General features: G+C 37.8%; 1 protein-coding gene across 2 annotated transcripts in view; it reads left to right on the top strand.

The window, feature by feature from the left end:
- The window catches only part of URI1 (URI1 prefoldin like chaperone), an 89943-nt gene extending 70832 nt beyond the window's left edge, over positions 1-19111 (top strand). Inside the window, exon 11 of one of the 2 annotated variants that reach the window (XM_075536873.1) lies at positions 18875-19111. In XM_075536873.1, coding sequence (XP_075392988.1) covers positions 18875-18946 — 72 coding nt within the window. In that variant the 3' untranslated portion in view covers positions 18947-19111. Of the gene's footprint in view, positions 1-2211; positions 3201-18874 lie in introns of those variants that run through there. The other variant, XM_075536872.1, reaches the window with a different exon arrangement.
- The last annotated feature ends 6517 nt before the right edge of the window (positions 19112-25628 follow it).

Below are 25628 nucleotides of genomic sequence, written 5' to 3'. Positions count from 1 at the left end.
CAAAATATTTCATGGGTGTTGCAAATCTTTTGGAAGACTCTGTTTACTGTCTTTTGTATTCTAAAGTGGTGTCTCTTTTTCAAAAACATTTTAAATAAGGCTTCAGGCTCATCACGATAAGTGGAGTTCTCAGAAAAGTTAGCTTTGAGCTTTTTCAAGAACTGGACTCCACCCAAGATTTCAAAATATGGAGAGGAGGGTGGGGGCTGCCTTTGTTGTTACTCTTCCAGTGATAGGCTTAGCTTAGAGGGGTGGCCGTTTGAACTATTGAAGTATAATATTGTCTTAACTAATTTCAAACGCCTAATGCATAAAGTGAAGGAAAATATATGGGGAAATGTCAGATTTTAGTTAGAACCATTTTATAAGATAATTAAAATATTGAGAATATCAGATATCTTTAAAATATGTCTAATAGTGCTTCAATTTTTAGACGTATCTTTGCTTATATTTGAAACATTTTATACACTTAATTTTATGCCAGTTGTGCATATAATTGACCAGTAAACATTCATTTGAAATTAAAGAATTATTTTTTGAGTGGGATTGCTTATTTATATCCACTTTTGAATTAGTTGTATTAAATTTAAGGCCTATGCTTATTCCAACTAGTATGAGCACTTCATAGTTTTTTAGCTCTCCACTGACTCTTAAGTAAAATCGAGGCGAATGTAATTAAAAAATTTTTAATTGCATAAAGGAATTAAAGAGATGTCAATATTGCTGAAACTAAGCTAGTGGTTTGCAGGCAGCATGACCGTCGTAAAATCCCTAGCGCTCTGCAATCAAGTCAATTCTGACTTACTAGGACAGGGTAGAAAACTTACCCCTGTGGGTTTCGGAGACACTAACTTTTTTTTAATATATATACAGTTTTATTGGTACATAATCCACATATAATACAACTCAATAGTTCAGTCATATAAAAATAATTATACAATGATTACTCCATTTTTTGACCATTTTTTTCTTGGTTAAATTGCTTTTAAAATGAGTGTGTAATCACCATCAGTTCTAGTGCTCCCTCTCATACTTTATTTGTTCCCCCAACCCCCTCACACTCTCCATCTTTCCCCCTCGCCCACCTACTGCTATCTCCCCTATAAACCCTTGTATCGGTTGTTATCTCTGTGCATCCATTTCTTCTGTGCTTCCCAAACTGGAGAATCTAACAGAAACAATAAGAAACAGAAACAAAATGGTAAGGGTAAAATAATACAAAGATAAACCACACATATTTATATATGTGTAAGAAAAAAACACCATCAGTATTTTAAAGGCCAGGGAAGAAATTCTTGTCACGGAACAAGCAAAAAAATACACCTAGAAAAATTTCAGGTTGGGTCAAGAGGGAGGTCAACTGACCACGTTATCAGGTTCGATCCAGTATGATCTTGGGTCACAGTGATTTCTATCTGATAGTAAAGCTGTTTGAGGTCCTTGCCAGTGGCGTAATTGGCTTGGGGCTCCCACTTTCCTCCATAGCCTTCCACAAAGTGGGTGTTTGAAGTTTAGGCTCTGATACTTTTCCCTTTGTCGTCTTTGAAATCTATTATTGCCTAATCTTGGATCACACAAGCTGGTGTCCTTCCAAGTGGACTTAGTTGACTTCGCACTCAGATGGCTGCTTGTTTGAATACAAGCCTTGAAGACCCTAGACACTGTTCTGCTTGATAGCCGGGCACTATTTGCTTTCTTCACAGAAAGCCTCAGTTTTCACCCAGGGAATAGTTGGTGGATTCAAACTTCTGACCTTGTATTTAACAGACCAACGAGTAATTTTGCCACTGGGGCTTCTCTGTAACCATCACAGGCTACTAGTTCATTCATCAACTGGTACACAAAACCTGAATTTGATGCCTGGGTAGTATTTTGGGGGATTAATACATAATTTTTCATATCATGAACTGGATATATGAAAGCTGAAATCCTTTTTAAATAAGCTTTATCCCAGAGAAAACGTGTTTTTATTTCACATTTTTGTTTTCTTTTCTTCATACTCTAGAAATATATTTGGGGTGCAATTAAGAAATACTTTAAAGTACTTGTTTTTTTAAGCAAGTTATATTTGGATTGTCATTGTTTTATCTTTTATGTAAAGCTCTAATTTTGCTGAAAAGAAATTAGTCTAATTGATGAATACAGGATAAAGATGTTATGAGCATCTTATTATTACCATTTTATTACCTTATTCTGAATTTTCTCTTTTAGGCTTTTTCTGGAACTGTAATAGAAAAAGAATTTTTATCACCCTCCTTGCCACCACACACAGCCATTGCTCATCCTGCACTCCCCACCATTCCAGAACGAAGAGAAGTTCTGTCAGAAATATCAGAAGAAACTACAAAGCGCGTTTCCAAATTCAAAGCTGCCAGATTGCAACAAAAAAACTAGACTCTGCCTAGGAAATGGTCGTTTACATCTGAAAGCCTAGTTTCCCTTTTGTTTAGAACATATATAGCAAAATATGTTACATGTGGCTTGAAATAAAACATCCTGGGTCAATATGGCATCGACTTCTCTTTATCAGTGATATTAAAAAAATTTAAGTAAATATTTGTCTACTTTAATATTGAATTTGATTTTTTAATTCCCTAAATACTGTCAACACTCTCATCTGAGCTTGCCTTATGATGTGGTGGCAGCATTTCAGATGAGTTTAAAAGAATACTGTTCACATGTATTGTTTTTGTGTTTTGAACAAAATACAGGCAGTTTTGTACCAGCTGTGATGTTTTAAATACCATATGGACCATTTTAAAGAAACTTTAAAATTTTCAGATAGATTCAACAATTATATTTCATTACTTGCTTAGCATTTTAAATGCACTTTTAAGGAAAATCTACTTCGGTTGTAGGTTTTGCAGTTAGATGCTATTTCAAAGCACCTCTTCCCCCTGAATGTGCTATAAACGCTAAGGCAGAAAGCGTCATGTACGTTGTGGGAAAGTCTGTGACTGGAAGAAGGGTATTTTGTAAAATCTTGATTTTTCTTTCCCTCAAAGTACAAATTTTATGAACCATGCTTTCTAAAATCTTGTGAACTTTGATTCAGATTGGAATGCAGTTATCTGTGTGTACACCACACAGCCAGCCCTTGCATTTGTGTAACTCTACAGGCATTAGTCCCCGAATACGCACAGCTTTCACTGGAAACATGTCTACGAAAAAATAAAAATGTGATGTCAAGCTTTCTTAAACTGTCTCCATGTCATTCTCTATGGTTACCTTCATACTATGGTTACCTTCGTACTAGTAAATAGCTGAAGTAAAATACTTACTTTTGGCCAAACTCTTTAAACAGAAATTTATTCCAACATTGGAAATTGCACGGCAAGTATTAATCATCAGCTTGATGCATGCTGAAATGCAGCTTTAAAAGCGTTCTGCATTAGTGCTGAAATAAGCCACCCTCTATTCATGGCTAAATATTTAAAGGTTATTTATGGTGCTTTAATGAATTTTGCTTAAACAAAGTGAAATTATGTCCTAGAAAAGTAGAAGCCATTTGTAACTAGAACAGCATAACTGTAAAAGTTTTTATGAATATGTATTTTAATAAGGGGGTGAGGTTGAACCCTTACTGGTTAATGGATAATTCAGAATAGGGGTCTGATTTTGAGAAATCACTAAAAATGGAGGGGTTTTTCCTTTAATAAATTTTTATCAGCTCTGCATAGATTTTGTAGTTAGAAACAGTTTTTCACTTATCCCACCCCCCACCAAAACCAAGAATACCAATCCCACCACACAATGGAGCAAGCTTTCCTGACTGTTACTCAGGTAAGCCTTTGGGGGCCTAGATCATTCCCCTCCCTTGTCAAATACAAAACAGAGCAACTTCGTTGTAGCGTTAGCGTGGTAGTCTTTCAGACATGTCATTTCAGAGAGGCAGTCATTAAGTATGGTTTCATGTTCATAAACTTTAGAATGTGATGGTCATGTAGTTTATGCTACTTCCTTCAAATATATCTTTCCTCCTAGAATAAGTTAATGGTAGAAGCAAAAATAACCTGTTTTAATATCTTTGGCCGAACCAAATGTAATTGTATTGCCCCATATAGCCTCAGTGTTTAAAATTGTAACTTGAATTTGCAGCTTTCTTCTTTATATTAAATCCAAGTTATGATGGGACAAAAATGAAGCTGTTCTTCTATTGTAAAACAGAGCAGCACAGACCAAGAGATTTTTAAAGTGCTTATTTAAACTAATTTTAGATCTATAGAAAAATCGCAAAAAATAGCACATTCCTTGTCCTCCAGCACCACTTGGTGTTGAGTCAATCTGACTGGTGATCCCACGTGTGCCATGAATAGAACTATTTGAACACATTTTTGTGACTGAGTGTTTAGAAGTAGATGGTACCCAGGCCTTGCTGCCAAGGCGCCTCTCTTCGGTGGACTGGAACCACTTGAGTAATCGTTTGCAACACACATTTCTTTAGTCTTGAACATCAGTCCAAACACTTCCCAACGTTACTTTGATTCTGTCCTTTTCCATTTCCTCCCTTGTGGTGGTTAGTCGTTGGTGGAGTTCATTCATAATTCATTTTGGGTTCTCTGGCTTGTTCCTGGGGCATGTGAAACAGTAATATAGTTCAAAGAGTTGTAGTTTTGTAAGAAAACACTTAGAAGTGTCTCTCCTTTTCCTGATACCCTGTTCTCTTTCCTAGTTTCTTTCACTTCCCTAGTGTCTATAACCCATCTCCGTGGTTTCTTTAAAAAAGTTGTTACTCTGTCGCTTTTATTTGTGGAACGTAACACACAGAAAAGTGTATTAAACATAATTGCACAGCCCAGCATACCAGAACAGTAGTTCTCCCAGTAACCCCCTTTGTGTATGTGGTTCTTTCTTTTTTTACCCCCTCATTGATTTTTAAGGATGCATAGTATTCCATTGTGTGTGTGTGTGTGTGTGTGTCTATATACATCAAGAGTTTACCCATTTCTCCACAGATGGAGTTAATTTTCATTTGTTTGCTATAATAGAAATTGATGTGACAGACATAGGTGTTCATGTATCTGTCCTTGCTTCGTTTTATATCTTTGAGGTAGAGAGTTTGTAGTATCATAAGGCATTTGCATTTGTTTAAGGACGTGCCATACTGTTCTCCATAATTGCCACAGTTCTGCAATCCCACCAGCATTGCATAAGTGCTTCAATCTCACCACATCTTTTCCAGCATATATTATTTTCTTTAAAAATTTTTATTAAGCGTATATGTCAGTATAAGGTGGTGTCAGCATTGTTTCAATTTTTACTTCTCTTATAGCTAATGATTGTTGGCTGTTTGGAAGTCATCTGCAATAAATTGTCCATTCATGCCTGTGCCCACTGTGTCATTTGTGTTGTTATTATGTTGTAGTTTGTATAGAACTTTGGAATTAGCCCATTATCTGATAATCATTACCAAATATTTCCCCCCTAATTCTTGGGTTCTTTTTTGACTCTTGATGAAATTTTTTGATATACCTAAATGTTGAGAAGGCCACAGCCCTCTATTTTGTCAGAACTAGCCTATTTTGATGACTGTGGCTGTATAATAGGTTTTGAAGTATGGGAGTGTAGGGCCTCCTATTTTGTTTTTGCTTTTTAATAGTGTTTGTCCTGTGTTTCTTCCCTTTCCATGTGAAGTTAGCGATTATCTTTTCTTTGAAGAGTCATGTATAACATGGAAAACATTTGCCTTGAATTTATCAAGTTCTTTTGGTATATTGACATTTTCACTATATTAAGTCTTCCTATCCATGAACAAGGGGCATTCTTCTATTTGTGTAAGCCTCGTTTTCATGTAGATGTATTTCATAGTTTTCTTTGTATAAATCTGGTTAGATTTATTTCTAAGTATTTTTGACTTGTTATTTATTGTAAGTAGTATTGTTATTTTAATTTTCTTTTGGGGGTCCTCTTTGATTTATAAGAATCCAGGTGATTTTTGTATGTTGCCAAATTTTTCACTTAGTTCAGCAATTTCTTATGGACTCTTTGGGGTTTTCTATGTGTAGGATTACATGCTTTTCAAGTAAGAGAGCTTTGCTTCTTTGAAAATTTGGATAGCTTTCTAGTATCTTTTTGAACTCATAGTTCTAAGACTTCAAGGACTATATTAAATAGGAGTGGTGATAAAGGGCAACCCCGTCTGGTTCTTATTTGGAGGGGAATCATTTCAATTTCTCTCTATTAAAATGAGATGCTAGTCATTGATTTTGCATATATACCTTTAATTGTGTTGAAGAATTTCCCTTCTATTTCTGTTTTATTAAGTATTGACCAAGTAGTTTTACATAGATTGATATAGTCATACATAGATTGATATAGTCATACATAGATTGATATAGTCATACATAGATTGATATAGTCATACATAGATTGATATAGTCATACATAGATTGATATAGTCATACATAGATTGATATAGTCATACATAGATTGATATAGTCATACATAGATTGATATAGTCATGTGGTTCTTTTCCTTTGTTTCATTTATGTGGCAGATTGAATTGATCATTTAATATGGAACTGTTTTTGTGTATCTTGTATGAATCCCACTTGACCATGATTTTTAAAAAATGTTTTATTGAATTATATTGAAAAAATGTACATCTATATTCATTCTGGTGATATCTTTGCCTGGCTTAGTTAGACGTCATGCTTATACTTCGTAAAATTAGGTTAGTAGTATATTACCATTTTCTGTTTTCTAAAATAGTTTGTGTAGGATTAATGTTAACTCTTTTCTGGTTGGTAGAGTGGCAGAATTCCCCAGTAAAACCATCTGGGCCTGGAGTTTTTGATGTTGGGAACTTTGTAATGACCACATATATTTTTTCTTTTGTTATAGGTCTGTTAAGGCTTCCTACATCAGTCTGTTAACTTAGGTAGATAATGCATCTCTCAAAATACACCCATTTCTATCATGTTTTCAAATTTGATGGCATGTAATTTGTCATAGTCTTACCCTTTGTATTTTGGTTGGTTCTATTGCCTGTTTCATTTCTTGTTTATAATATTTGCCTTTTATCCTCCTTTTCTTTTGTGTAGTTTGCCAGTGGTTTATCAATTTTGTTGATCCTTTCAAAGAACCAGCTTCTTGTCATGTTGATCTTTTTATTTTCTTGTTCATTTATTTCTGCTCTTCTATTGTATAAGGATTTGTTTGTGGATTTTGTAATTTTTTTAGGGGATGTGTTAAGGTTTTTTTCCCCCTTTTTGCTGTGTGCACTTATTGCTATAAATTGTCTTGAGTACTAATTTTAATGTGTTCCAGAGATTTTGCTTTTTTTTCATTCTCATTTGTTCAAGGATTTGTTAAATTGTGCTCTTTATCCGTTTTGCCTGTAGTTTTGTAGTGAAGTGGTCTGTTTCTATGGACTTTAATTTTAAACTGATCATCCTAGGGTTGATTTTTACAGCAATGTGATCTGTAAAAATTATTCATAGTATATTGATGTTTTAAAAATTAATGCTTGTTTTATGGCCCAATATGAACTATTCTGAAATGTACTATATGCCCTAGAAAAGAAAATATTGTTTTGTTCAGCTGTTTTGTATCTGTTGATTTCTTTCTACTTGATTTGTCTTTGTAAGAAAGTGATGTATTAAAGTCACCTAGTATTACCGTATTGTGATCTTACTTGTCTCTTTGATTGTATAAGGGTTTGAGGAATGTATTTTGAGCTTCTTTCATTGGATGCATAATTGTTTTTTATAGCTATGTCTTTTCAGTTGTAACTCATAATGCCATTCTTTATTCATTATGGCTTTTACTTTGATAACTTTTGTTTGAAATTAATACTGCTCTTCCTACTTTCTTTGACTACCATTAGCTTGATAGATTTTTTCCCCATCCTTTGATTTTTAATGTTTTTATTTTTATATCAGTGTGTTTCTTGTAACAACATTTTTAATGACTCATGCTTTCTTATCCATTCTGTTAGTTTCTGTCTCTTAAACTGAATTTAATCCATTCACATTCAGTTATTGATATAGTTTTAATGCTCTATTTTATTAAACACACGTGTGTGTGTGTGTTGGTTTCTTCGTTCATAGTTTTCTGTACTGCATTCTTTTGTTTATGGATTTTTCTTATTAATATTTTTTAAATTTTTGTCTTACTCTCTAACAGGGTTTTATGATTTTTCTCTTTTGAAAAGTTCTAATGTTTTCCTTGAGGTTCATTGTTTTTTATTGCTTTCCCCCAAGTTTAAGTGTCTTCTGCAAGTGACTTACTATCATCTCCAGTTTACTGTTTCTTATATATTGTTTCCTCTATTAAGTTTTTTTTGTGTGTTCATTGTGAAAGGTTATCTGTGGTTCCTTAGTTTGATTTGTGTGATTTTGTTCCACTTTATTCCTTAAGTAGGATGTTTTCTGTATAAAGTCTTACATGGTGGTTTTAGGCCGCTGTCTATTGTTTATTTTCTCCAGAAAAATCTTTTTAGTAATTTTTGAAAGGCTGGTCTTGTTTTTTTTTTTACAAATTTCTTTTGTTTTTCCTTGTCTGAAGATGATTTTATTTATCCCTAATATTTGTGAGATAATTTTGCTGGTTATAGGACTCTTAGTTGGCAATATTTTCTTTCAAGATTTTGCTTTCTTGTACAGTTTCCATAGAAAAATATGAGTATATTGTAATTCATTTGTCTTTTAAGTGATTATTTTTTTCCCGTGTTGTCTCGGAATTCTTTTATGTTAGGGAATTTGACTACGATGTGTTGTGATTTGTTTGTGGGGATCAATTTCGTTTGTTCTTTGGGCTTCTTGGATATTTATTTTCCGTTTTGTCATAACGTTACAGTTCTCTTTTAATACTAATTCAGCTCTTTCTCTGCAGTTAATTTTTCTTATTTTGATTTATCAAACAAATGAGGTTTTGGATCATGTCCCATAGAATTCTTTGTTTTTCTCCAGCCATATTTGTCTTTTAAAATAATTTTGTCTCAAGATATTTGTCTTTGATATCTCTGTTCATGTTTCCATTGTTTCATTTATTCTGTTTTGTTCTTTCAAATTGTCATCCAGTTTTAAGATAGTCTTTGCCACTTGAATTTCTCTTTGGGTTGTTTAGTTATTTCCAGTTGTTCATTTATTTCGTGTAATTGTTCTTGTAGTGCTTCCCTAATCTCCTCTACTCTATTTTTCCCCCCCTGTATTTCTGTCAAAAATTTTCCACCATTCAAAGTAGCTGAGATCATTCTCTGAAAGTCCCTTATCGGAAGGTCTAAATCTTCTGAATCCACATCTCTGTGTATTCCACTCTTTTGAGCTGTTTTCCCTTGGTTTTGCATGATTGGTTGCTGCCTCTGACCTATAGTCTTGTTGTATTTGTCTCTGTGCTGAAAAGCACTTTCTGTACACCCATTGAACATCATGAAGAGTCAAGGAGGGGCTAGGTCCTTTGGCACAAGCCTATTCCAAGCCAGGTCTGATGGCAGGAAACAGTTAAATTCTGACCTGTCAAGCTTCCAGTCTCAAGGTCAGTTCCCAAGTTTTCAGGGAGTATAGTCAATACAAAGGACACAAAAGGGAAAAGAAGGGAATATCCATCCAAGACACTGCTTACCTACCTGAACTCTAATCATTGACTCTGAATATCAGAGTTGGGCCTAGCCTCTCTATTACTCTTCTCTTGGTGTGAGCTGACAGGCAGATGATGGGTCTGTGAAGAGATGACGTTCAGTCTCTCCTGTGCTAATTTTCCCCTGATGCCAGTCTATCTAGTTTAGCACTCCTCGGCACTGCCTCCCCTCCCTTGGTATTCTGGAGAAGCATCACCACAGCTCATTCCTGAGAGTTCCCACTTCGAGCAGGTTAGAGTCTCCCGTCTACCCAGAATTCAGTGAGTGGGGCTGTGACTCTTTCAACCTTAGGGTGTTGGTTCTGAATCTTCCTCCTGGAGCACAATCACGTTTGCCCTCCCCATTCTGAACTCACACCCCCCCACCCCCGCCATAGAATGTTGGAGAATTCTGATGTCCTCCATGGTTTTAGTTAGGTCCATAGTGCTGGGGGAGGGGCAGCTCTGCAGGCATCCTAGAATGGGGAGCACAGAATCCTAGGCTATAAAAAGCGATTCCTCTTGGAACACCATATTGCAATTGCAAAGTGTAATTGGTAGGCGTTTCTATTGTGGGGAGGTTTGTAACTCGGGTTCGTGATGCTCGTCTCATGTTTTGAAAGTTTTGGTTGGAGGAATTTTTACAGAGCCTCCTCAGGCGATGTGACCATATTTGGTATATATTTTCTTAATTTCTGGTTTAACCTTGCTGTGTTTTCTTCTCCCACAAATAACAGCTCTGTTTTTTTGTATTCCTTTCTGACATACAGTAGATATTAAATTGTATTTTGTTTTTTACGGAATAAATATGTCCTTCAAGTCACTCCATTGTCAGTTCAGAGACCTTACTCTTTTTAGAACAGAGGTATGGATGTCTAGATGTGACTTTTTTTATTTAACTACCGTTATTTGTATGAACATTTAGGCTTTTAACATTTTGCAATTTTAAATAATAACCTTGTATACACTCATTTTGTGTTTTGTAGCTTCATCATCAGGATAGATTTCTAGAAGTAGGATTGAAGGGCTGGCCATCTGTACTATACTTTCTTGAAAAGCGTAAACTTGACCACTTTTTGTGATTTAGATGAAAGTTTACAGAGCACATTTTGCATTCATCAGTGTATACACATTCTTTCAACTTGTCCGTTTTCTTCTCAAAGTACCGTCCATTCTCCCGCTTTACTTCCTGTTTCCACTCTTCCTATTCTAACCACCCCTTCTTGAGTAAATGATCTGAAATGGTTGATAATTCCAATACAGGCCTGAGGGTTCAGACCTGACGGTGACTAAGGGTCGTCATGGTTTTGAGAGTCCTGTTAGGCAATTTGATTAATAAGCCTGGCCTATTGTATAATTTTGAGTTTTGTTTTACATTTTTCTTCCACACTATCGAGGCATGATCCTTGTCAGAACAGTTGGTTGTAGATTGTAAACACTCTAGTTCTTGTAGTGGGCTTGTGGAGAATGATATATGCATTGTCCATTTAACTGATTGTTTCCTTGTTTCTCAAAAAATATTTGTCTTTTTGTGATTAACTAATACCACACACCATAATGTCCTCTAGGTTCATCCATGTTACAAAGTGTTTCACAGATTCATCCTTATTCAAGATGCATCATTCTTTTCTGTATATGTATACATACCAAAGTTTGTTTATGCATTCTTCTGCTGATGGGCAGTTAAGTTGTTGCTATCTTTTTGCTGTTGTGAATAGTGCTACGATAAATGTGGGATGAATATATGTATCTGTTGTGTGTCTTATTTCTCTACATATATATCAAGCAGAGGAATTATTGAATATTACATTGGTTGCTTAACTAATGTTGATCTCTTCTTGCATACCTGTTTGTCTTACATACATGATTAGTTATATATATTGTTGGATTCTATTAGCTCGGGTTTTGTTGAGATTTTTTACATGTATTATGTTCATTATGGATATTGGTCTGTAATCTTTTTTAGTGATTTCTCTGCCTGGTTTTGTTATCAGGGATAACCTTACTTCATGAAATGAATTCCAAAGTTTCCGTTTCTTTTCTGTACTGTGGGATGCTTTGGGTAAAATTGATGCCAGCGCTTCTGAATGTGGTTTGATTCAGGAGTAAAGCATCTGAGTCCAACCTTTTTGATATTGGGAGTTCTTTTATGACTTATTCAATTTATTTTTGTTGTTAGTGGGTCTGTTTAGATTACGCTTTGTTCTGGTTAATTTATGGTTTAGGTAGTATGTTTTTAGAATATTGTCAATTTTTTAGGCTTTCAAATTCGTTGGGGTACAGTTCTTCATAGTATTTTTTCATTATATATTTTACTTCAGTTGGTTCTGTTGTGACCAACAGGTATTAAATTATTTCTGTCATTTTGGTATGCGTGTATGGTTTTGTTGTGTTGCTGCTCCTCTTTAACCTCCCTCCCTGCCCAGTAATTTCCTATGCTGTTTTTTATATTTTCTGTTTATTTTGATGAGCATTTATCACTTTTTAAAAAATTACAATTTACTTCTTAATTAAAATATATATCTTGAGAAAATTGGTGTTTCTGAATTTCATTGTGTGAAAGTTTCATAGCTACACTATTTTCTCTAAGTTGTAATTATCTTCATTACAAGTTGATATTTACCTCTCTTTTTTCAGTCTTGTAGATTAATGTTGGATACTTTTATATCTGGATTGACTTCTGTGTGTAGTGTGTGTATGTTAATCTCAGGTGGTTTTCTACTGTTGTTGGTTCTCTACCCAAAGAAACTCCTCAGTATTTCTTGTAAAGTTAGGTTGGCTTTCCTTCCAGTCAGTTTCTCTGAAAATATTCTAATTTCACTGTTATAATTTAGGGACAGTTTTGCTTGTTATAGGATTCTTGTTTGGCAATTGTTTTTTCCCCCAGTCTGTGGGCTCTCATTATTTTCATGATGAAGTCTTTTGATGTGCACAGGTGTGTTATTTTCAGTATCCCACTTGTCCATTTGTGCCTATTCTGTGCTTGTGTCGTTCCCTATTTCTGATAGCCTGTGCATTCCCTGAGTCAAAGTTCTTAGGTTTGTCCCAATTCCCTCCTTGATGGCCCTAACAGTTTGGGAGTTTACTTTGAGGTCTGTGATCCACCTCAACTGTATTATTGTGTATGGAATGAAGTGAGGGTCTTCCATCATTTTTCTACAGGTAGATATCCATCCCTCCCCCCCCCACCCCCCAGCATCATTTGTTGAAGAGGGTGGCCAATTCCCAATTGATATTTTTGGGGTCCTTATTGAAGATCATTTGTCTGTGTGCTGATGTTTTCATTTCTGGATTTTCTATTTTTTCCCATTGATCTGAGTATCTGTCATACTAACACCACAGTTCTGACCACTGGCTGTATAATAGGTGTTAAAGTCTGGTAAAGAAAACCCTCCTACTTTGTCCTTCTTGAGGAGTTCTCTGCTACTTCTGGACTCCTTTCCTCTCCATATGAAGTTAATATTTTTTTAATTCCTTGAAAAAAGATGTTAGCATGTGTATCAGGATAGTGTTAAATTTACATAGTGCCTTGGGTAGGATTGACCTCCTAACTATATTGAGTCTTTTGATCCACGAGCATGGGATATTCTTCCATTTGTGGACTTCACATGTGGTTTCTTATAATAGTGTTTTGTAGATTTCCTTGAATAAAATTTTTGGTTTTCTGGTTAGGTATATCCTTAGATACTTCAGTTTTGCTTACTACCTTGTTTGAGCTCTTCTGTGTTCTTGTCCGGTGTATATTGTAATCCAACAGACTTTTCTTTGTTGATCTTGTGTCCTGCCACTCTCCCATATTCCTCTATCACTTCCAGCACTGCTCTTGTGAGCCTCTTGGCGTTTTCAATATATAAAGTCATAATCTGTGAATAATGACAGTTTCACCTTCTCTTTACCCATATGAATTCCTTTATTGTCTTTCCTTTGCCTTCTATTGTTAGCTAGGACTTCCAGTATGATGTTGAATAAAAGAGGGGGCAATGGGCATCGTTGTCTGGTCCTCTTTTTCAGTTGGAATGGTTTAATCTTTTCTCCATTGACTACTATATTGGCTGTTGGTTTTTCATATATGGCTTGTATTATATTGAGGACTTTTCCTTCCAACCCTGTCTTCCTGAGTGTCTTAAACAGGAATGGGTGCTGTATGTTGTCGAATGCTTTTTCTGCATCTATCAATGTTATGTGGTTCTTAATCTTTTTGTCAATGTGGCAAATAATGTTGATGGACATTCAGATGTTAAACCATCCCTGCATTCCTGGAATGAATCCCACTTGGTCACAATGAATTATTCATTTTATATACTTTTGTATTCTAGTGACTAATATTTTGTTAAGGATTTTTGCTTTGGTGTACATTAGAGATATTGATCAATTGTTATGATCTCCTTGCTGACTTTAGGTATCAGTATTATACGTCATTCATAGAGTTTGCCGTCCCTTTCTATGCTCTGGAAGAGTTTGCGTAAGATTGGTGTCAGTTACTCCTTGAATACTTGCTGAATTTCTCCTGTGAAACTGTGGGCCAGAGGATTTTTTAGTTGGTAGTCCCTGGATAACCTTATCTTTTTCTTCTATTGTTGAGTGCAGGCCTTTGTGGTACTGTGTAATTAACCTCTTATTTTCATTAGGGTGCATTGTAATTTCCCCTGCTTCATTCCTTATCCTGGCTATTGATGTTTGTTCCTTTCTTTCTTTGGTTGTGTTTGCCAATGGTCTAACAATACTATTAATTCTTTCAAAGAACCAGCTTTTTGCTGCATTTCTTGCATTGCTTTCTTGTGTCCCGATCGTTAATCTCTGCCTTGATTTTTATTACTGTATTTTCTTTTTGTCATCATGTGGTCTGTCTTCGAGTATGTGCTATGCGCACTTGAAAAGAATATGAACTTTTTTGCATTTGGGTGAGGAGCTCTAAAAATATCTGAGGCCAATTGTAGAGTTCAGTTCTGTAGCTTCCTTGTTAAATAAGCTTTTTCCCCTGTGGTCTATCTTTCTTGGAGAGAAGTGTATTAAAGTCACCTACTATGATGGTTGAGCCTCTGGTTTCTTTTTTTTATCTTTTGGAGCATTTGGTTGATGAATTTTACAGGTCTCTTGCTGGGAGCGTATATATTTATTATGCTCATATGTTCTTGCTCTACTTTTCCTTCTATCACTATTTAGTGCCCCTCCTTGTTTCTTATTATGGTTTGCACCTTAAGATTAGTTTGTCAGAGACAGGATCACAACCCTGCTTTCTTTGAATTGCTGTTTGCTTGCCTTTAATTTTCAGCCTATTTTTTTCTGTGAGCTTGAGATGTGTATCTTTTAGACAACAGATCGATGGGTTATGATTTCTAACCCAGCCTTCTAGTCTCTGTCTTTTAATGGATGAGTTCAGTCCATTGACATTCAGAATTATTACATCCATCTGTGGACTCTGGTATCATGTACCTTTTGTGTTGGATATTTACCCACCTCCCTTCTTATCATTGTGTTATGTGTGTGTATGCAGGGATGTTCATTCTTGCCTTTTCAACATTGAGCTAATATGTCGGCCTGTTTTTGATGTGTTGACCTCTGGATGCCATTGCTCTATGTGGTGGTCTCCTATTTGTGCTCAGTGTATGTTATTCTGATCACCATGGGTTGATAAGAATTTTTGTAGAGCTGGGTTTCTTTTAACATCTTTGAGATTTTCCTTGTCTGGAAAGCATGTTCTGTGTAACATTATTGGTGAATCCCTCCTTTTTTTCTCGCTGCTCTTATGATTTTCTTCTTTTCCTCAAAGTTTTATAGTTTAACTATTCTGTGCCTTGGTTTCTCCTGGGATTCAGTGTAGCAGGGTTCCTTTATGCTTCCTGAATTATTGCCTAATTCTTAAGTTGGGGATGTTCTCTTCCAGGAATTCCCTTGCTATTTTTGTAGTTGACTTCTTGGCTGTATGTTGTTCTGGTAATCCAATTAATCGAACTTTGTTCTTCTTCATGGTTTCAGACATTGTTCTTAGGTTTTCCTCAGCTTCTTTGATTAATTTGTTTGACTGTCTTCCTATATGTTGAAGTCTGCCTGGTTGTCCTTAAGGTCTCTGATATGGTTCTCTGCTTCTTCTAGTCTGTCAGTGATGTCTGTTAACTTTATTTGCTTTTGTTACTTCACCTCTTATCTCTTGTATTTCCCATTGGTGTTTGTCCATTAACTCTTGTATTTCCTTTTGGTGCATGACTTTTATCTCCTCTATTGTTTCATCGTTTTTCTTTACTGCTTCCCTTATATCCTGTATGACTCCAAGTCGCATTGTGAAGATTTCTTTCTGTGGTAGATAAATGTCTGCTTCTTTTATGCATGTCATTAGGTTCACGACTTCTTCCAACTTTGCCTTTAGTTTCTCCTGTTTGTTTGTTTTTTCCATTGAGATTGTTGGGGCTGATTTCTGTCTGTGTGTTGTTTTAGCGGAGCTCAGCTCTGTTTTCCAGAAAGTTGAACATTATCGGACTCTTTCTTTGGGAGACTCAGAGGAATTCTGCAGACTGCCGGTAGCTAACTTTGCTGGTAGGTTGGGCTACCTCTTCCCACTGTGGTTTTACTTTCTCTTTAGCCAACCCAGTATTCTTTATTTGGAGGGCCAACTGGGTGGCCCCCTTGGGGGATGCTGGTTGGTTGAGCAGTTGCGGGCCGTGAGGATGGCATTTCACTGGATGATGACACAGGAAGCTGTGGTGGGTGGCCCACGGTGGCTTGAAGCCCTTCAGAGGGTGTGTGGTGGTGCCTGCTGTGGTTTGGAGTGCCACGGGGCTTAGGTGGGAATGCCTATTGCGGTGTATAGTATCAATGAAAGCCAGTGGAATTTCCCTAGGCTGCAAGAGTGTGTGTAGGGTGGGCAAAGCCGCCGCCTTAGGTGGCTTGAAGCGCTGCAGAGGGTGGGAGTAGCCCCTGGGAGGGGGTAGGGGATAGGGAGAAGGACGTACCACCAGCCATGTTGAGGTCTTTGGAAATTTCAACAGACATGTTGAGTTCAGGTGGAGTAACCCTAGGTGTAGGGGAGCACCCTGGAGACTGGCAGCGGCTTATGAAAGGAAAGAGGAAAACCCCAAATTAAAAAAACTAGAAAAAAAATAGCCAGCTGTGACTGGCGGGAAAGATGAGAGAGAAAAAAGGAAAAAAATAGCTGAGCCCCAATCACTAGACCGTGGGGGTGGAGGGGTTTAAACACTGCCCCAAGGTGGTAGCAGCTGTGGCAGTGTTGAAGTAAAGCCCTTGGTCCGGCCGGGGTAGCCTGGCATGGGCCGTGACTGTGGTGGAGCTAAAACTAAGTCCCGACTGGCCTTTGCAGTGGTAAGCCAAATGCCCACAAGCTCTTCAAATCCTAGTGGATCATAGTCTCCTCTTGATGCTCTTGTGACCTGGAAGAAGAGTTTCCCTCTCAGTGGCTCTTCTGTGCTGATGTTTGCAGTCCCTCTGATGTGTGTTACTCTGTCACAATCTTGCTGGAATCAATCTGCTTCTAGCATGTTTTGAAAGAATTGTTTTATAGCTCACTAATTTGCCTTCTTTTGGTTTATTTTCACTCCTTAGTTCTTTCAATGCATCAATCAATTTCTGAAATGGTATTAATCTTCTGGATTCCTGTTTACTGTTATTTGGGGGTGGTTTTTTGGGGGGTATTATTTCAAATTTATAAAGATTTTTATTACACTATTATCCTGAATTCTGAAGTGCCCCCCCCCCCTGTGTTTCCTTTATTTTGCCTGTGGCCTTGTTGATGTTCCTCTGTCTTTGTTAAAATGTTACTTTGATTTTTTAAAATCTTTTTTTTTCTCTGATAGTTCCAATGCCTTCTATTTCTGAGAAACTTCTTCTGAATCTGTATATTGGTCAATTTTAGGGGTCACTCTGGTTTCTTCTTGTGAACTTTATCTCTTGTCTGTGAGGCATTATGGTGCTGATGTGTTGACATTTAATTCATGGTATTATGTTGGTAATTTGTTATCCACTTAACACCTGTCTGCTGGTAGCCGGTAGGTATACTAAGGAATGTGTATTTACTTCTTTGCTTGCTGTTTATATAACACAGTTGAGGGACAATTGGACTGATATTTTTGGCTGCCTATCAATGATCAGGTATTACAGAAGTGGATGGTGTCCTTTGCCTAGTAGGTGTGGCTGCAGGAGGTACAGGTGCAACAGAGCCATGTTAATACAGTTGCTGTCTCTTGGGTGGGATAAGATTTTTTAAAGCACAAGAGAAAATCAACCACAAAAATAAAGTATGTAGTTGCAAAGAAAGGCTGGTAAACAACAGCAAGGACAAACAATTTTTTGCACCTATGTATCTCAGTAGATGCCTTCCAAGAGCAAGAACAACAAAGGAAAGGGACGTCGAAACAAAGGTGGAGAAAAAGGACGATAGCATTACAAAGCTGGGCAGATGTGGAATGACAAAGAAAACATTTAAAAAGGAATGAGAGGAAGGAGAAAGAAGAAAATGGAAAGCGGAGACAAATTTTATAAAGGAAGGGGAAATAGACAATGCCGGGGTTGGGTGGGGAGCGGCTTACCTTTAAGGATTATACCTTTTTGGTAGCTCAACAGTAAATGGTGCAGTAGGTGGTGATGGTACAGTGGGCCTAGATGATAGCGTTCCTGGTGGCCTGTGTGTTCTGGGGTCTTTCATGGTATGTTGCTACTTCCTTAGTCACTTACCACCTGTCTGCTGGTAGGTGTACTAGAGAATGTATATGCACTGCTGTTTATATCGTACATTTGAGGGCCAGTTAGACGGTTTTTGGCTTCCTATCAGTGATCAGGTGGTACAGGAGTGGGTGGTAGCCTTTGCCTACTAGGTGTGGCTGCAGGAGGGCTCCTGACTTACAAGTAGGGCTCTCTCAGATACTGACTGAGGTCAGAGTGCTTGTCCCATTCCTCGAAGGTAGTCTTTCAGACACAGAAGGCACCTGGGGACAGGGTTTTGGTTATAGTTCCCACCCCTTGTAGATGGGGTGGTGGCGATTCACCAGTGATCCAGCACTGTGTGGTCTGCTGGGGGTTTTCAAGCACCAGTGCGCAATCCACAAGGGTGTGGCTCCTACCTCAGGAGCTATGCAGGGAGAGTGCCACTATCTCAAGAGTGAGAACTGGCCATGTTTCTGGTCCCCAGAAGGATGAATAACAGAGAACCCCATTTTTTTTCCTCTAGCCACCAGAGTGCCAGGCACTATGTGGATAAAACACTACTTCATAAAGTTCAAGAGAGCCACGCCACTTCAGGAAGCTCAGAGTTCACTATTTCTGCCTTAATTTTATTCAGGCATTAATTTTATTCACTTTCTTTTCCTAGGTGGTATACAATCTGTTTATCCTCTCCTGGATTATCATCTACATTGGTTGGTCTCTGGCTTCTTTGGTCTAGAAGGTTTGTGTAGTGTGCCTGCCTCGTTCACCATTCTGAAAGTTCCAGTAAAATCTCTTCTGAAGTGTGCTTGCCCTCTTCTCGAGCAGAATGTGTTTTTACTTAGACTGTGTATCTATATTTCATTGTTGATAATGATTACTTAGGGAGAACTATAGTGTCTTAAAGGGACTACCAAATCATTAAGGATTATTAAATTAAGTTTTATATAGTGATTATGTCCATTTGTTCTACTTTGATTTTTTTCAAATCAGTCATACCTGTGATTTATACGAGCTTTTTATTACTAGACTATTTCTGAATTTATAAAATTCAGATCTCATTGTATTAAATTTGTTTCCTCCACAAAAGCATCTTTTCAAGGGTAGACTGATCTTTATCCTTAAGTTCTTAAAATTGAGTGACAAAGATTTTCCAGTAAATCCTATCCTACTTACTGTATATATATTCGAGTATTAGCCGACCCGAATATCAACCGCGGCACCTAATTTTACCTCAAAACTGCATTAAAAATTTGCTGAAAAACTCTGCTTACACACCAGTACTTATGGTAAATAAATTCCTCAACCACAATAAATATTTATGGTTTACATATTTAACCCACTAGTCAATAATAGGATTTTTTTACATTTAAAAAATATTTTTAACTATTTAAATTTTGTTTTAGCAGGACATTGTTTAGGATATGAAATTTTTATAGTTCCCTTAAGTAAACAATGAATCATAAAAATTACATTTATTTTAAGCACTTAGTTCATGCCAAACATTTTCTATGCACTTGTTATAGGTAATCTCATTTAGTCTACATAGCAACTTGGTGAGAGAGGTAGGTACTACTTTTACTAATCTCCAATTTTTAAGGTCAGAAATGAAATATTATTAAGCAACTTGCTCATGTCACACAACTACTGTTGTATGTAGTCTTGCTGCAGAATCTCTTCCCTCGCTCAAAGGTTGTGTTTATGTTTCCATTGCTACCCTCTGAGCTGGAAGATACAGGTAGTCATGAACTGTGTGACCTGTTCGACTGTATATGTGCTACGAATATATAACAAGCTCACATTTGAGAAAAATCTTAATTTGAAACCTGTTTTGTTTCTTAAGCTTCACAAAGAGAATTCATTTTGACTTGGTAGAGCAGGGGTGGAGTTTAAACGATGTCTTTTTGGCTATATATTGACCCAATACCACTGAGTTGACTCAGACTCTTAGCCACTCTATAGGACAGAGTATCACGACTCCATAGGGCTTTTAAGACCATAAATCTAAAGCCGCATAGAGCTTCATCTTTCTCCCATCAGCCTGTGGTCAGCAGCCCCAAGCTAATCATTGCACCACCAGAGCTCCTTATATACAACAGAAGGTGCCCATAGCAACGAGTAACACATCCACTGAGTCCATTCTGATCCACAGCTACCCATGTAGGGTTTCCAGTGCTTTTGAGGATCCCTGTGGCATAGAGGGGGTTACAAATTGAGCTGCAATAGTTCAAAACCACCAGCTTCTCCATGGGAGAACGATGAGGCTTTCTACTCCTGTCAAACTGATGCTACCCGGCTATCAAAAGGTATAGTGTCTGGGGTCTTGGAGGCTTGAAGGTAAACAAGTGGCCATTTAGCTCAGAAGCAAGGCCCACATGGAAGAAGCACACCAGCCTGTGCGATTGCGAGGTGTCGAAGGGATCAGGTATAAGGTATCATCAGAACAAAAAAATCTTACTATAGTGAATGGGGAGGGGAAGTGCAGAGTGGAGACCCAAAGCCCATTTGTCGGCCACTGGAGATCCCCTTGCAGAGGGGTCTCTGGGAGGAGATGAGTCAGTCAGGGTGTGATGTAGCAATGATGAAGAATACAGCTTTCCTCCAGTTCCTAAATGCTTCCTCCCCTGCCCCCCAACTACCATGATCCGAATTCTACCTTGCAAGTCTGGATAGAGCAGAGGTTGTACACTGGTGCAGATAAGAGCTGGAGGCACAGGGAATCCAGGACGGATGATACCTTCAGGACAAGGGGTGTGAGGGGCGTTATTTGGAGGGTAGAGGGTGAGTGGGTTGGAAAGAGGGAACCGGTTACAAGGATCTACATGTGACCTCCTCCCTGGGGGACAGACAACAGAAAAGGGGGTGAAGGGAGACGTTGAACAGGGAAAGATATGACAAAATAATAATTCGTAAATTATTAAGGATTCATGAGGGAGGGGGTAGCGGGGAAGGAGGGGAAAAAAAAACCTGATGCCAGGGGCTTAAGTGGAGAGCAAATGCTTTGAAAATGATGAGGGAAAAGAATGTACAGATGTGCTTTACACAGTTGATGTATGTATGATTGTGATAAGAGTTGTATGAGCCCCTAATAAAACATTAAAAAAAAAAGATTTGCCATCTTAGAAGCTCAGAGGTGAGTTCTGTCATGCAGGGTCTGCTGTGAGTTGGAATTGACTGGATGACAGTGAGTTTGAATTTTGTTTGAAGTCTTTCAATCTGTACAGGATTAGAATAGTAATTTCACAGTATTTTATGGAGGTAATGTTTGTTGTTTTCTGGGAGGTTTTTGTCTATATTTCACCATGAATGTGTACTGAATTTTGTTATGTGCTTTTTCTGTTTTGAGAAAACCACGTGGTTTGGGTTCTTTGTTCTACTAATCTGGTGTACTATATTAATTGGTTTTCTGATGTTAAACCCACCTGTACTCTGGGGTAAATCCTACTTTGAACTATTGTACAAGGAGATAGCCCCCCCACCAAAAAAAACACGGATTGTTTTCAAAGCTTTTTATTTAATTTTTTTAAATTAAACAACCACTTTCAAAGTACTCTCGATTACACTGAATATATTTTTCAAATCTGCAATTCTTTCTTGGAAACATTTCTGAAAGTCACCTGTTTGGATGACTGACAACATCACCATCATTTTTTCTTCACCTCTTCTGAGTTGTTCATTCACAGAAACAAAAAGAAGTGGCACAGAGCAAGATCAGGTGAGCAAAGTGCTTGGGGCAAGAGAGGCATGCTGTTTTTTGCCAAAACCTGGCGCACTGAGATGGCTGTGTGAGTAGGTGCATTGACATGGTGGCAAAACCAGTCCCTTGTCTGCCACAAATCAGGCCTTTTTATAAATAAACACTCTTACCCAATCCTTTCAGAACCTGTAAATAGAAAGCTTGGTTAACAGTCCTTCCTGGAAGGATGAACTGCAAATGCACTACAAGTCAACATTTTCATCTCTTCCAGAAGTTGATGGACGTTCAGAATGAGGTTTGTCATCAATCGACATTGCACCTTTTTTGAAACGAGAAAACCACATGTACACTTGAGTTTTTCCCATAGCGCTGTCCTTGAAAGCTGTGTTCAACATCACAACAGTTTTTGCAGCATTTTTTTCTGAGCAGGAAGCACAACATCACAGCTGCATGCTTTTCTCTTAACTCAGCAACACAAAACCCAAGGTTTAAGCAAAATTGCTTTTACGAAAATATTCACTGTGACCAGAGAGAACCTTCCCAGGTGATGCCATTTAATACACTAACTCACTCAGAGGGTTGCTGGATGCTTGCCTACCAGGAAGCATGCATACCACAAAAGCTCTGTCCCACCCAGCATAATTCGTTTTGGGGGGGTTACCCCTTGTATAATCATTTTTACATGCTGCTGACTTTTATTTGTTAGTATTTTGCTGATTATTGTATTAAATATTTATGAGGGACGGTGGTTTATAGTGCCCAATCCATGTGATGTCTTTCTTGCTTTGTGTTAGGACAATATTAACCAGAGAATGAGCTGTGAGGTATTACCTCCTCCTCTGAATAACTTTGTAAAGGACCCATATAATTTCCTTTTTATATGTGAGAGTCTATCAGTGAAGACATCTAGACTTACAGCACTTGTCTGTGGTGTGGGTGTGGTGAGATTACTTTTTGCCTGGTTTTGTTCTGGGTTTATGCCGATTTTCTAGTTCTTCTTGAGAGGGTTTTGTTCATTTGTTTCTTGGGATTTATTCATTTCATCCTAAATTGTTTAATTGGTTGGCAAAAGACCACACAATTCTCTTATCATTGACTTAATTTATAATCCAGTGGTGGTGCCCCCTCTCTTTTTTGTTTATTTGTACTTTCTCTTTATTTATGAGGCTGCGAGGTAAAGATCTGCCACTTTGTTAGTGCTTCCAAAGTGGCAACTTTTGGTTTCTTTGTGTTTTTTCCCCTCTATTTTTATGTGTTTTCTACTTTATGGGGTTTTGTTTTGTTTTACTTATTCTTTTCTTCTTTCCAGTTTTGGGCTTAGCTCCCTCCCCCCCCCCCTTTAAGATTCTAAGTTATTTGAGCTTAATCTTTCTTAATGTAGATATTTACATAAACATCAAAGCATTGTTTTAACTATACCCACTGAGGTTTTAAAATTTAGCTTGTTGTTGAGAATTATTCAAATTCGACAGACAGCTTTGGCGGGTACCATTTAGTGATGTCAGTTACATCCTTTAAGTTGTGCCAGCACTCTGCTCTTGCCCTGTGTTCTCCATTAACATAAACTCACTGATCCTGAAGGCCCCGATAAAATCTTTTAAGTTCCTGGTGTTCATTTCATTCCATATAGATAGTTCTTATGACAGTATAGTGTCATTTTTTTCCTAGTTAAACTAAACTATTGATCACTTTTAAGACCATTTATTTTTGCGTTATGGTTAAAAGATTGTCTTAGGGCAGTATCAGAGGCTCGTGTAACCTTCTTGGCTATAGAATGTCAGTAATCCATGAGAATTTGAATTCATGCTGTGTGTTCCTCCTTTAATCAGGTTCTGTAATTCAGATTCTTCTGTAGAATCTTTTATTCAAATCGTCAATAATGATTTCTGGGCATCGTCTAGTTCTTCTGGTCTCATGGAAAAGGCAACACTTTAGGAGACAACTAGCCACACGGTTTAGATCCTCCTCTTCCTGGTGCCCCTTCTTCCTCTCTTGCTTATGAAAATTAGAGACCATCTGAGCCTTGGATGTCCATTTGCATGCTTAATTTAAGACCTCAAACCTTATGCAATGAGCTCGGTCAGAACAGAGGGCTAACGATGTTATCAGGACAATTAAATATGATGTTATGTGAAATCATGACCCACAACCTCCAAACCAAGCACTAAATCTTATAAAAAATATTGGTTTTACATAGTAAGTCTTACCTCATTTCTGCTGCCTTGCTCTTCATGTAGTCCAGCCTCAGATTTTTTGCTCAGCGTACGGATTGAATCAGTGTGAAAGAATACAGTCCTGACACATGCTTTTCCTGGATTTAAAACTGTATTCCTTTGTTGTTTTTGCATAATTGTGGTGTGTGCACAGGTTCCACAGGAGCACAATGAAGTGTTTGGGATTTTTCATTCTCCTCAAAGCTGCCCATAGTTTGTTTTGATCTAAAGTCAAATGCCTTTGCATAGTCAATAAACACAAGTACACATCTTGCTGGTATTCACTGCTTTCAGCCAAGATCCATCTGCTGTCATCAATGGCATCTCTTGTTCCAGGTCTTCTTCAGAATCTGGGTTGAATTTCTGGACACTCCCTGTTAATGTGCTGCTGTAACCATTGTTGAATGATCATCAACAAAATTTTACTGCATGTGATAATAACATTGATAATTTTCACATTCCATGGAATCACCTTTCTTTGGATTCAGCACAGGATGATCTTTTCTAGTCGTTTGGCCAAGGAGCTGCCCCCAAATTTCTTGGCAGAAATGAGTGATTCCAGTGCTTCCTCAACTTATTTTCACTAAACCTTTCAATGCAGCTTGCACTTCAATACCGTTAGTTCTCGATCATGTGCTATCTCTTGAAATGAGTGTCAAGCAGTTCTTCTGTCACGGTGGCCGTGTACTCCTTCCATCTTCTTTTGACGCTTCCTGCATCCCTAGACTCCTTCAACGTTTCAACTCCAGGGTTGAGCTTTGCTTCAGTTCTGTGGTGGCTAGGCTTTGTGTCAACTTGGCTAGGCCAGGATTCTCAGTGGATTGGCAGTTGAGGCCTCGCCATAATGTGGCCTACCATCAGATAAAGAATTTCACCTTGATGGGTGGGATCTGCTGTGAGTGATGACACAGTTACTCAGGTCATAGCCCTGGTATCTGCTTGTTATGGAGAGCTTCACCTCTTGCTGGTCTGGATCCTGCACCTGGCTCATTGACCTGCCACCCCTGGGAGCTATCAGTGGCCTGCTATACTACCTGCAGATCTTAGATTCATCCTGCTGTGCAGTTTGAGGCTTAACTTGCTGACTGACCCCGGATTCATCTGCCTCCACAAGCCTGTAGTCTTCCGGCTTCCTGATTATCTTTCATCTTCCTGATTCTTTGGCCCTGGTGGCTACATGAGTCAGAAAAAAACTCTAGCTTCATATCTGACCCACAGACTTGAACCAGATCAAACGTATCCACTTCTACAAATGCGTGAGCAATTTCCTTGATAAAAATTCTTGATTTTGAGCTCTGCCTCACTCTTTCTCACTCATATACAAAGGGGTGTCCCCAGAAATCGGGATTGCACTGGATGTAGCGAAGCTTTCCTAGGACATATTTCTCCACTGGGTGAGCATCCAGCAACTCCCTCTGAGTTAGTGTACTCAGTGGCATCATCTAGTAAGGCTCTCTCTGGTCACAGTGAATTTTTTCGTAAAAGCACTTTCTCTTGAATGTTGCGTTTTT

Source organism: Tenrec ecaudatus, chromosome 18 (genome assembly GCF_050624435.1).
Source record: "Tenrec ecaudatus isolate mTenEca1 chromosome 18, mTenEca1.hap1, whole genome shotgun sequence".
NCBI lineage: Eukaryota > Metazoa > Chordata > Mammalia > Afrosoricida > Tenrecidae > Tenrec > Tenrec ecaudatus.
The sequence above is the reverse complement of the archived record's forward strand: the minus strand, read 5'-3'. Positions and strand labels throughout refer to the sequence as shown.